The 13653-nt window shown below is 42.3% G+C and overlaps 1 protein-coding gene across 1 annotated transcript in view; it reads left to right on the forward strand.

Moving 5' to 3' along the window:
* Positions 1-13653, forward strand: part of PRKAR1B (protein kinase cAMP-dependent type I regulatory subunit beta) — an 87105-nt gene that overhangs the window by 41058 nt on the left and 32394 nt on the right. The window contains exons 5-6 of the mRNA XM_072348862.1: positions 7911-7972; positions 8706-8752. Coding sequence (XP_072204963.1) covers positions 7911-7972; positions 8706-8752 — 109 coding nt within the window. The remainder of the gene's footprint in view (positions 1-7910; positions 7973-8705; positions 8753-13653) is intronic.

A 13653-nucleotide genomic window follows, 5' to 3' on the forward strand; every position in this document is an offset into this window, starting at 1 on the left:
AGTGCCCTTCTCTACTTCTCATCATAACGTATTTGGAGGTTTCTCAAAGTAAAAGCTTCAATATTTAACACTTGCAGCAATGCAGTATTCTTGTGGTGTGTAAACTCTGTAAATGCCTCTATGGTGGAGTTCTGTACCTGCTGGCTGAGGAAAGAGCTTCTAATCACTTATCCTTCCCCTAATAAAACAGAAGGAAGCCTGTGCAGTCTGGTGTGTGTGTTTATATATGTATATATATGTTTGTACATCATAACCGAGTAGAAGCCGTGTGTGACCCAAGTTCCTCAGATTTTTTTTTTCTTTTCTTGTTTGTTTTTCTCTTGGCATTTCATTTCTTTCCCCCATTTTGAGCCTTACTGCCAAGATTAAAATCTTGAGGCTACAAAAAAACAAACCAGATAGGATTAAGGTCAATTGAGATATCATTTTACAGTGTCTTGTTTGGACTGCAACCTTTTACTAAGAAACTTCATTTCTGAATAACATCACAGAGAAAAGCAGATTCTCAGGAGCTATCACAGTAGGGCATTAGACGGCTTCAACTCTTTAAAAACCATTTTCATCGGGAAATGACATCAGCCATTTTCCACAGGAATATTCAGTTTCATCAAACTGATTCTTTCCTGCAAGAAAACACACCGGTGCTTCATTTATAAATGCAGATGTGCTGATAGGCACCCAGACTGTTGCTGCGTGGTGCTCCCGGTGATGTGAAGCTGGGCTATAGTCTCGCTGCAGTTATTTATGCAGAAGCGGGCAGATCTTCCCCCATCTGTACACACAGCGCATACTTTCCGTGCATTACGCTCGGGATCTCCTCCAGCTGGCCTCCTGACTCACGCTCCCCTGCCTCCGCCGTGTCTGCGGCTCAGCCCTGTCCCACCTCATCTCTCCCAGCGAGGGAAGCTCGCTGCCAGGCCCCAGGCTCCTGTCTGTGGAGGGGACTAACAGAGGTCCCTCGTCCCACCTGCTGCTCCAGCCGGGCTCCGTCAGGGCTGCTGGCTCTACTCTAGGGCCTTGCGCCGTCTGACTTTGAGATTCTGCCCTTCTTTGGGCCCCTTTTCTAGTGTTTGATGACCTCTAGAGCAAAATATTTCTTCTTTATATCAGGTGGGAATTTGCCCTGTTCCCATTTGTGCCTGTTGTGTTACATCCTCCTGCTTTGCACCTCTAATGAGTCTGGCTCTGCCTCTTCTACACCGTCCCATTAAGCAGCTGTAAGCAACACTAAGGTCTGCCCTGACTGTCTTAAGAGAACAAGGGCAGTACTCCCACTCTGCCTTCAGCTGTGTGCTTCAGGCCCTGGGTCATTTCAGTGCCCACTGTGGACTCGCTCCAGTTTGCCAGTGTCCTGTATGAGGGAACCCAAAACTGAACAGAGTACTCCATGCTGTCTTACAGTGGCATTGCAACATGCTGGAAGGTGTAGCGCTCCCTCAGCCTTGTAGCATGGCTGCCATGAAATGGTGCTTCTGAGGAGTGGGCAGGTGCAGCGGCTGGGGTGTGAGCCATGGGCTGGGCTGTGCGCCTGTGCCTTGCTACCCACCAGCCACAAGTCTTGGCCTCTTCTTAAGGGATCACTTCTTAGTGCCCTTGACCACAGCAGATGGTTTTCCAGGTGAAGATCCCTGCAGAAGCTGTTTCCCTCTGAAAGCTGTTTTTAACAGGTTGAAGGTGATGTGAACCACTGACTTGTAGACGTATAAAGAGTCTGTAAAATAAATTGATGCTTTACTTAAAAAGTTTCATTCTGGTCGTTGACTGTAATAATTAATGAACCCATAAAAGGACTTCATAGATCATTAAAAATGGAAATGCTTCACAGAAATAGATGGCAATGGTGTTTTATTTCTTTCTGTTTCACAGGCCTGTGAGTTATGTGGATTTGTGACTTAATAAATGTGTTGGAATTAGACACGGACTCTTGTTTTAACCTGCAGTTTAAAATGTGTTCTCATGTCCAATTTCAAAGACTTATATGGTCATTATGGTAAAATTAAGGTATGGCTGAATTGTAATAATAGTTAAATATTGGTCATTATAATGAGGTCATTAAATGTTCTCAATTGCTAACAGCCTTGTTTATTTCTGTAATTAACTTATTGCTCTCCTAACAGGAAAATAAGTTAATGGAGGCAGCTATGTAATGCTTTTATGAACACTTCAGTACAGACTCTGTGTTAGTTATGTGTCTGTGACACCCTGCAGTTGTGGGCTCTGGGCCATTAATTTCAAATGCTTCTAGAAAGGAACCTTTTCCTTTACCTGTGCATAGTGCTGCTTTTATTCTCAGCAGTCATTCGATAATAGTAATTGTTTCTCAGTGCAGTACTGTACATCAGCAGTGACATGCAGCATTTGTAGGAACTAACTGTGGATCAAAGGTTTATACTTTATGTGCACAATAGAGTGAAGCCTCCCATTTCATCTGATGGTAAAGTACTGCAATTAATCCTTCATTACACAGGTGTTAATTGAAGCAAGTTGTCTGTTTTAAGTTCTGGGCTCTTCATCCTTTCAGGAGGAGCTGTTGTAAGAACAATTGCTCGAAAGACATGCAAGAGGAGAGAAAAACCTCCAGAACTTAAAATAGTACCCAGATACGAGTTACAGCTAATGAAAGGTGGAGTTATTGTCAGCCGTGTTTACTAAACTTACGAGGTTTCCAACTTGGAAAGATTTAAAACACTGGAGTCTTCGTGCTGAAGCAGTCTTACTCCAAGAAAAAGTTGCGTGTCGTTGTTGAATTATGCCAGAGCAGCTACACATTTTATAAACCTATCCTCAAGAAGACAGGGCTTTCTTTGTTTTGTTAGAGAGATAGCAAAGGAAGGAGAATCTCCGTGTTGCACACGCACTGAAGGCTTTCTGAGTTTGCCTGCACAGTGAAATTGTTCTGATTGAGCTGTGGGGTAAGGAGGATTTTCCATTTTTCCCTAGCACATATACGTTTTGTCTATTCCGTTTTTCCTTTCCTGTAATGCATTCAGCACAGCAAGGGCTGGAAAGAAATCTGATTGTGAAACTGATAAATTGTCTTACATAGTTTCCCTATTTTGGCCATTGCCATAGTCTGGTTCTGAAAGTGCTTGGAATCCTTGTTCTCTCGCTTTGTTTTAACAAGCTTGTTTTTAGTTGCCCATTGCCTGTACTTTATTACCTGCACTGCACTTTTTTCTTCTGCCTATCTCATATTCCGCACTGACTCCAAGGAGCCTCTGTGCAAAACCAGATGAGACGATTTATTTTTATCATTCACTTTTTCTCACGAGAAAGAGAAGCTCTCGGGCCTGCCCTCTGTGCTAGCTTCCTCTTAGCACAGTCATTTACGTCTTGGCAAGCAGGGTATATAAAATGCTACTGAATTAAATCAGCAAAGTGTTTCATCACATTTATTTTGCAATCAGTGTGATAGATTCTTTACTGGTATAAACAGCTGCAGTCTGGTTGATTCAAGTGGAGTTTTCCTTCTCTGCATGAAGCAGGAGTTGGCTCAGCCCGTGCAGGTGTCACAAAGTCACACAAATGACAGGCAGCAGAGGATCAGACCGTAAGGTTGCAGCCCTGACCGCAGTTGTTTGCAGTTCTCCCTTACACTCACGGAAGAAGCTTCATGTGTTAAAACTTGCTGCAGCTCTTTGATATCTTTGACCTTTCTGAAAAAGTTTCGTACATTTTTATATTCCCTAAGAAGACAGATGGTATTTTTTGATTGCATAGATAGAGATTTCATGTCTAAACACATTCCTTGCTTTCACTTTGTTGGACTAGTTAACTGTTCTGTGTGTTCTGTGCTGCTCAGATGCTTTTCTTTTAATGTTAATTTTATTTATTTTTTTGAATGATACTATCAGAAAGTTACAAAGAATTAAACATGCAGAAATCTCCCTGGAATACATCAGTCCTATCACACTAGCGTCTCCCTTTGGATCCAGATGGGAATATTCATGTACATGCAATCCCATGTACAGCTACAGTTCCCAGCCAGAAATTGTCCTTGATGCCTTCTGGTTGGCTCCAAGCACCACAATCAACCAGCTGCAGATCCTCTGGCAGCAGACAGGGCAGTTGTGAAAAGATTACAGAGCCTATTGAAAGTGTTGACTCTCCAGAGGGCGAGAAGGAGCCCTCCCAATGCTGATGCTGAGCCCAGGAGGCACTGATGCATCTCCTGTGTTTTCAGTCTCATGGAACAGCTGTTGAAATCTCAGAGCTGGAGTCCTGTTTTCTTCTTCCATTACCTTCACAAGTCACCTGGAAACATGGCAAACGATAACATTTCCATCTGAACAAAATAAGGAAATCCCTGCGAGCAGTTCTCGTTTAGAGCACAATAATAAAATCCCTGGCAAAAAATCAAACCCTTTCCATCAGTTCAGCACACAGCATTGCTAGCACAGTTGGTGTCAACAGTTTAGTGCTGGTATGGAGGCAGGAGACAGAGGCTGCTGTGTTCTTGGTGGTGCAGCTCAGACAGAGAAGATGAAATCACGGTAGTTCAACATTGGGTGCAAACTTAACTAGTGATTTTCTGGCTCTTTCTCTTTATGCTGTAATTTAGGAACGAGTATGTGTGTGTCTGTGCCTCATTGTTTAACAATATCTTCCAAGCCAAGAAAGGCAGCTACCTACTTGTGCAGAAATGCAGGAGAATGCCTTTGCTTTGGTGGGGTGGCTGCAGCACTGTGTTTGTAAGGGCCTTGCTTTAACTGTAATGGCCCTTAACTGTATTTTGGCCCTGCCAAGATTACTCGTGCCACTGGTGGGTGTCACTTCTTAGCTCCTTGAGTATTTAAAGCTTCACTTGCTTTCTCAATGTAGTTCAGACCCAGGACACATGGCTGAATCCGAGTATGGAAGATGGGCGGATGGCAGGAGAGAAGATCTGTCTGCTTACTGCAATTGCACATTTTGGCTTGAGTCAGGAACAAACTTTTTTGAATTTCCAGAGCATTTTGGCATGTTGATCCTTGTGACGTGTTTATTTCAGCAACTGTGAATAAAAGCAATAAGAAAATTCTCAAAATGGATTTTTACACTTAGTTGGAATTAAACGAAAAGCCAGATTTCATGCAGGGACTGTAAGTGTTTGCTACATTTGATGACAATAATTTCCAGAGGGCTGATTTTCTTTGGTGCTATTCTAAATGTCCCAGTTTTTGGCTGCCAGACTTGTAGGCTGGGAAACTTTGAGGCTGCCTCCTGATCCGTATCATCTGAGATCTGAGTCTGTTTAATGAATGTCAAACTGGGCATCCGAAAGCAGAAACACCCCGACTCATTAATCACCGTGAGAGATCTTGGCCTAACCATATAAGTTAAGAACAATCGTTCCCAAGTAGAAAGAAACGGGACTGTGTTTCCAATGATAGTCATGATATTGGTGGTCCCCTGTATTTCTTTACCAAAGGTGTGACCTTCGTTTTGCTTTAGAAATACAGATCAGCATCACCATGGCTTTGGATAACTCCTGCATTTGTGTGGTTGAGTTTGATGACGTCCTTCAGAGGTCTCTCCAGATATCTAAGGCTCCATCTTGCGAATCCTTTGCTGAATGACATTGTATTTGTGATGCCAGAGGCAGCAAAATATTCATGTAAAACTGCAGTTGCTGCCAACAGATTTTGGACTCATTACACCTTCAACTGAAAGTTTGAGCGTGTGAGTTCTTATTAAAATGCCGAGTGTTGTGGAAGTGACGTGTGGAACGTTTTGAAGAAGGGTGCAGTGCTATACATAATTTATTGGGCACTGTTTGTACGGTCAATTGTTAAGTTATAAATAAAGTGCAGCCTTAAAGCAAAGATGAAAGGATGAAATTGTGGGTAGTTACTTCCTCTGCGTTTCTATTCCAAAAAAGAGTTTCCAAGTTTGCTCAGTCACATTTTGGTTTGGTTATTGATATTCATAGTGACGTGTCTATTTTTGGATGCATCACACTGAAGGCTTCGTTCTCTACCCTGCAGAGTGCCTTTTCTTCCTGTAAATGTTACAGAACTCTTCTTAAAGCTCAGTGAGGTGACCAGGCACAGGGAAGGGGGGGGCATGGGGAAGCAGAGGAAACTCTGTGTTACCAAACTTCCAGGTTCCAGAGCTACTGAAGAGCAGTTTGACTTGTTTGATTGACAACAGGGTCCCCCAGTGACTGTTTCAGTTCAGCATCGTGGTGCTTTCCCCTATCACATCTGAACCTCAGCTACTCATCTGAGTGTGGGCACAGGAGCTGCACAGCCTGCTGAACACTCACGCTTTTCTGCTAACAGAGAAGTCTTCAACCAGAGAAGTGCTGATCCCATTTAAGTTCATTAAGAATGAGTTTGGTGGCTTTTAAAATACAGGCCACTTACTTTTCAGAATGATTTAATATAAGTCTTTGCATCGGTACTCAAAATGGGGTGCAAAGTTGGTGTCCATGAAATCGCTGAGCTGGCTTGTTACCTGTGATGGACATATTTCCTGAATGTGAGTAGGAATAGCACAGAGTGGGCCTGATGAAACAACAGAGGCAAAATATATTGTCTTAGCATAGGTTTCAGCATCCTTTGCAGGCAGCCCAGAGCTGCAGGAGGTGCTGACACAGAGCTATGATGCTCCATCTCAGCCCTGGGAGCAAAACCATTCTGGCTGCTTAAGAGGAAAGACATGACCAATTTGAACTTAGGAGTGAAACATTTCCTAGAGCTGAGCCTGAATAAATTCTGGAACAGTTGAACAGGAAATAAGCTAATAATGGGATTTTACAATATGCATTTCCCATATAAGGCATTGAAATGCAACGTGGATTTGTTGCTGATCTTCTGGCTGTTTTGATGAAAATGTTACGTTTCTTCACTTGCTTGCACTCCTTTGTGTTAGTGAGGAATGTGCTCCATTCCAGTCTGAAGCATGTCATCTCTTTCTGGTGGTCCATGAATGGACCGGAACCACACCAGACCAGCAGAGACCAGCTCACAGTTCCTCCTGGCTGCCTTTTATTTGTGCTGTTTCCCTTAGCCATTGCTCCTGATGCGTAGGAAGGGGAAGAGAGGTGGGGAGCACCCTCCTCTGTACTGTTCATGTGTCTGAAAATAATAAGTTCCCCAAAATGCTGGTGTGGGGAAAGGAAGCCCAGGCTCCAGGGAGCCTGCTGTATCCCTCAGTAAACAAAGGACTGGATTTGGGCAAGTTGCCCGAAGTGTTGGTGCAGGGTGCATTCTCGCCCTCACTGCTCTGCCTGGCCTTTTAAGGATATGTGACAGTATGCTTAAGAACACAGTAAGGTGTGTAATTCAGCAATGATTAATGAGCATTAGGCTCTTCTGTAGCTTCAGCGTTTCTGTAGCATCGGTCAGATTCCCTTCTCGCTGGTAACTCACCAAAGTGTAACTAAGATTGTCAGAGTTTGGACTCCCATCTTCTGCACTGTAAATGTAATCTCTAGCCAGTCGTTATGCTACATTAATTTAGAGCCATCTACCTTTCCAAACATACTCTGCATTGTGGAACAGGTTTTGCTTGTACGCACGAGGCCAGATGTTCACAAGAGCAGAGCTCCCGTTTAGGCATCTAGCAATTACTGCTGGGACTCACACTGATTGCAGCCGAAAATCTGAAATCTGTCTGCTTAGACAATAAAATACTCAAGCTGCCTCGTGTGTGCAGTGCTATGAGAAGTGGCCTGTGTGCATTTTATTCAGGAGTTCTTGCAAAATAGCATACACTGAATCACAGTTTTAAAGCACAGCTTGTGCCAAACTAGTTATTTGGATTTGTTGCCAAGCAGGGGCTCACTTTCCACTCACATCTAACATTTTCCTTTTCTTTTTCTGCAATATCTCCTCATGAAGTCTCAATGAAACAATGAACGTAGGCCTACTGGCTAGATCAGAAATAAGTCTGATTCATTAACGAACGTTTCTTTCCTTTTCCAGTGACATATTTGATGCCATGTTTCCTGTTACACACATCGCAGGGGAAACCGTCATACAGCAAGGTAATCCTTCCCTCCTTTTTCACCCTTGCATATTTACTGAGACTGTACAATGCACGTCTCATCATCTGAGAGTTCGCCCTGCTTGCTTAATGGGAACAGTGTCCATACTCCAGTGGTTTGTGGGTGTTTTGGCTGTGTGATAAATGCACTGATGTAGGCACAATGTACGTAGAGCCCTCCAACTCCAAACCTGTGTGGTTTCAAAACGCTACAGTTAAACATAGATATGTCCTATTTAAAATGTAGATGTTCATTCCTTAACTTCAGATAGTCAGGAAGAGCAGCACAGCTCACAGTGCATAAGGGTGGCACATTCTAGCTGAGAGTAATTAGAGATGGAAAATATTTTCATGGTTGTTGGGAATATTCAACACCTCATTGTGCTGTATCGTAGTTATCACACTTGGCAACTTACCTGCATGCCTGCAGCGTGTTGTGGAGGACTTCAGTGCCCTCAGGATATAAAGCCTCTTGCATGTTTACATTCAGTGAAGTGTTGAATCAATCAAAAGAGATAAATTAATGCAACTGAAAGATACTGGGAAGAAATAGTAGTGACATTTTGATTTATGAAGGAAAACAGGCACAGCTCTTTCAGAGAATGAATCTCCCTGTAAGTAATCTGCTGTACAAACCTGTACAAATATGTACAAAATTAAACGCGGAGACAGGAAATTATTGACTAATTTAGCAGACCTTCAGGAAACAGCCACCTTTTATATTTTGCTTCCAGGTGATGAAGGAGACAACTTCTATGTGATTGACCAAGGCGAGGTGGATGTAAGTACACGCTTACAGTCTGATATTTATTGTGACCTAATACCATTTTATGCTCAGGCACACGGTTTGATCCAGCAATGTTCTGTGGTTCTGTCTCCTTTGTTCTTGGAATAGATTTCACAGGATTGGTCTCATTGCTTCGCTTTTGTTGTGTTAAGTCATTTGTGCATAATTTCATAATTGGCATGTTTTACATCCTAGCTTATTTGTCCATTCCAAGCAGGAAAATACGGTATCAAAAACAAGCAAATGACATTATCTTCAGAACCCTAACCACACCTGGAGGTGTGCAGTCTTTGGCAGAGCAGGCCACCATGCTGGAATGCACCCGAGGGTTCAGATCAGCCAAAAGGAAAATATTTTCTTTAATCAGTTAGCTGATGTGGTTTTTTCTTTCCTTCCAAACTGAGATGCAGCCTCGGGCAGTTAGTTTCATCTTAGAAGCCTTAATTTGTGTTTAAAATTAGGTCCAAATACGTGAACAATACAACGTATTAATAAAGCAAAGATTACTATAAGTGTAAAGTGATCTGTGAGACCACAAAATGTTTACAGGAATATGTGGTGGGTTAATCAGCAAGGCTTGGAAATGACTCTTTCTCCTGAAACCGCCCTCCAAACTGCAATCTGTTCACCTCTTATCATTTTTGTGCTGTATGAGGCTGACTCTTGTTCAGTTCTGCTGCAAGATTCTCATTTGTCTGAATTCCTACACGCCTTGCATACCAGCCTTGTTGGGTAGGACTGCTCATTAAGCAGTGCTGCTCCTCAGATGCCCAGATGAATTTTGTTCGGAGGGTTTAAAGAGGAAAGTGATTTGTTTTAAAGCCAGGCAGGAGCACGCAGTTATTTTAGTGCAAGTGATTTTTTAGAAGTGTGTTTGTGGCAGGAGACCATCTAATTGGTATGGCTGGGGATTGAGAAACCTCACACGCTGCCTCTGGAAGCTGCTGCTCAGGAAATCCGTCTGACTCACTGTTCCTATCAGACATACCTCTCAGTAGCAAACAGTGCCACATCCACAGTGACAGAAATTAAAAGAGCAATATTTATAGAGCAGTGCTGAAATTTAGTTTTAAAATCATCGTTTCAGGCCCTGTACCTGGCCTGATTACTTCCTTGGCTTTGAATCAGATGCACAGATGTACATAAATGCACATATTGAAGATACAGATTAATCCTCTTTAAAACAATCAGCACTGGCCGAAAACCCTTAAGAAAAGGGTCTTCAGTGTTTGGCCTGGGGATAAGGGGAATATGAATGGCATCAGAAAATGATCTCAGAGCAGTTGCAAGGTGGCAGATGTTGAGAAGGGCTTCCTCACGGCACCAGGGGCTACATTCTCTGCCAGGTAAGATGGAAACCTTAGTTTTCCTCCCAGGTATAACCTGACATAATTCAAAAACAACTTATTGATGGTTAAAAAAACAACCAAGCAGAACCTCTGATAGACATCTAACACAATGTATTATTTGGCTATCAGAGGTTCTGCTTGTTTATTTTTGTGGCTAAAGCTGAAATTCTTTAATAAATACTCTTCACCACAAGTGGCCCAAGAAGAAACACCTACTCACATTATTTCTAAATGACTTCTGGAGTTCGCTAACATTTTAGGCAGAACAATACTACATATCCCAGAGCATTTCAAAATCCTTCGAGGCTTCTGAGATGGTGTTTGAGAAAGCTTGAGTAACTGAGTAGTCTCAGTGCCACTGCAATGCAAGTATATGTAGGCTCTTAAGCTATATAGGTGGTTTTGAAAATGGTGACCAAGACTGCTGGTTTGCTTATGTCTGGTAATGTGCTCCTGTGTAAGGTGGCAGATCCCAGACCCACGGCTGTGCACTGTCACACTGCAGATGTGGTGCTCCCCAGATAAAGTTCTTCCACTTTCAGGGCAGCAGTGCTGTAATTCTTTTTGTCCAAAGAAAGCCCAGATCACTAGTAACCGAGCTGTAGTTCATTTAAGCCTTGCCAGATACTCTTTTGGCATGCTTCCATCCTTCTCCAAGACAAAAAAGCTACTTGGAGAGTAGATAATTGACCCTGGGACTTAAAGCCTCGAGCCATTATCTGCCTAGTTCAGCCAGTGTTGGCATGTGCAGCAAGGCTTTTCACCCTTGGCCAGGCTGTGCTTTCTCTGTTTCCCTGATCAGGTATAATGGGACTTGGGGATTCAAGGAGTAGTTTGCTCTGAGTACACTGTGATTTATAAGCAACGAGTGCACGTGAAAAAATATAGGTAAAGGAAATGGTGATGACCATCATAAAATTCCTGTCTCCTGGATGAAAGTCAGGGCAAAGGTGAAAACCTTTCAACCAAGAGAATGAAACCGAACGAAGTACCAACACAGTCGGAGTAACAAAAGTGGTGAGTGATGATTTGAGTTGGGAGGAAACCCCAAACATTCTAAAGTAATTCACTGTTAGTCTGGGGGTGGGCACCCAAAAGAGTAAGAGGATTCTCAAATTTGCTTAGAAATAATCTGAGTCAAATTAGAACTACAATTTATTGATGTATTTTTAAATACAATAACACTTTATCCTCAGCTGTTGGCCTTTCTTAGAGTATGAACCAGCCCACAGAATGAAGTGTCTGTACATTTCTTTCTTGTTATTACTGTGGACAGCCATATGCAGCCCCCTCTCAGTTAGCAAGCACTGTGCCCTGCACACAGTGAGCTGTGGACTAAGGGAGAAGAGTGCACGTTGTCATACGGAAGGGTTGTTTTAATCTCACTTCCTAATGGCAGTCAGGAAAATTTACAATTACGTAGCAGTGGTTTTCAAGGTAGTAAAAGCAGACATGCACAGGTGTGTGGGTAACACCTCTGGCTGACTTTAAAGAAATCGAAGTCTTCTTCAAAGAATGTGAAAGTCATAGGAGCTAAAGAAGGAGGGTTCTTGTTGCTGGCTGTTATTCTCAGGTCATTTCTTTACAGCAACTTGCCATCTGCCTCGTATACTTGCTCAGCTAAATGGTGCATGAGCTGTTACCTTTCTGCTTTGCAGTATGTCCCAGAACACCAGTAATGGGGTAGGTGTGGGAGAACCCGCTTTCCTTCTGTCACACAGCAGGTGTATGAACCAGGATGGGAAAGGTAGTGGACCAAGGCAGGCACAGGGTGTGAAAGGATGCGATGGAGTTGTCAGTCACAACCCTTCCTTGTCCCCCTTCAGGGCTGAGGGGAACCATAAACTCATGACCTGGTGCTGTATCCACATACAGTTTGTACCGGGTAGTTAAAGGCATGAGGTTGGAAGTCTCAGAGGTCAACCGTCTACCAGAAGGGTTCTGCTCAAGGAAATGTGAACGTATGCCAAAATCTGGCTGAGCTTAAATTATAGTTTCCATTAAAGATCTTGAAAGCACCTGCTAAAGTATGTGTCTTGCAAAAATCTCTAATCCATATTTCTAAATATAAAACGGCTTCCTGTTTATTATTTTAATCTTACAACCTCGCTTTTTTTTCCCCTTACTTTAAAAAGCACCATCAGCTGCTCTTTTAGAATAGATGCTGGTGTTTTTAGAGCCAGTAACTTCCCATTCTATTTAATGTCACAGCAACCCTGTACAGACATTCTCAGGTTTTCTTCTTGTAAAACAACAGCCACTGAGACACAGTTTGGTGAAAATCAAAATGAAAACATTTCAGTGTTTTTCTTCAAAAGCTCCTTTACTGTATTAAGCTATATTTGGAGCTATAAAATAAGATTATCTTTTTATGGGGGGTCAAATCTGCTTGAAACTCTTATTTGTATATACCAATTGTCTGCTTTGTATATACAAAGATGAAAATTACACAGTGCTTAATGTGAGAATAGAGCTGGATTTTAGAACGGGTTCTATTTTATCATCCATAGACTGCTTTTTGTTTGAATTCTTCCATCTTTATGGTTCTTCCTGTTCAACGCCTTTCTAATTTCAGGGTATTTCTTTGAGACTTTAAACAGAACTTTTTCATGTTTGGAGCTTTCTCCTGGATTTTTGGGGGATTCTGAGAGCAGTCTCCAAGTTTGTGTGTTTATATTTAAGAAAAGCACATTCACAGTACAAATAAAGCACTGGCTTTATTTGGGAAAACTACCCACATATAAATATCCCTCATGGCGAAGACTTGGTTATTTTTCCAAGAAGAAATAAGTCTCATCTTCATTTTTGGATAACAAATATTAAGACTTGACAAGACACAAAGCACAAATTATTACAAACAGATTCAAGGGAGGAGATTTAAGATCTGAAAGTTGCAATGCCTGGAACAAATTAGGTTGTCCACAGAGATCACAAACTGACAGTAAAAAAAAAAAAAAAAGCTAAAAAGTTTGCATGAAATCAGCAATACGTGAGTGAGAACTTGGTAAAGTCACTCCTATGCAGCTTCGAGATCCATGTTCCCCTCCTGCATTGGAGGAACGTGGCTCTGTTACTGCTAACGCTAAGGTCACACTGCTTCTCTGGATGAAGATGAATGAGGCCAAGATGCATTCCGATGACACTGAGCATGGTGTGACTCATTGCATGTTCTCTCACAGCACATATGCGTATCGTGGCCTATGAAGAACGGAACTGCTGATGTTCACAGAAGGTTTTTCCCACTTGCCTCCTAAAAAAGCCCTGAATTGAATGAAGTTGCATGATTTTCCAGCCCACAGGAATTGTACTGCTGGTACTCAATGGTGAGAAACAATAGGAATCTTAAATACTCTTGATCTGTGGGATGTAGGTGGTCCTGGTGACTTTATTCCACATTAGATTTGGGTATCTGCAGTCATACATTCCTGCTCGGCTACATGAAAGAAGAAAGTTCCAATTGTTACAGAGCAGGCTGAGTAAAAATTAGGCCTAATTCCCTTGTATCTTTGCTTCTTTGGTTAGAATTCACAACTGCCTAAAAACACT

Source organism: Excalfactoria chinensis, chromosome 14 (genome assembly GCF_039878825.1).
Source record: "Excalfactoria chinensis isolate bCotChi1 chromosome 14, bCotChi1.hap2, whole genome shotgun sequence".
NCBI lineage: Eukaryota > Metazoa > Chordata > Aves > Galliformes > Phasianidae > Excalfactoria > Excalfactoria chinensis.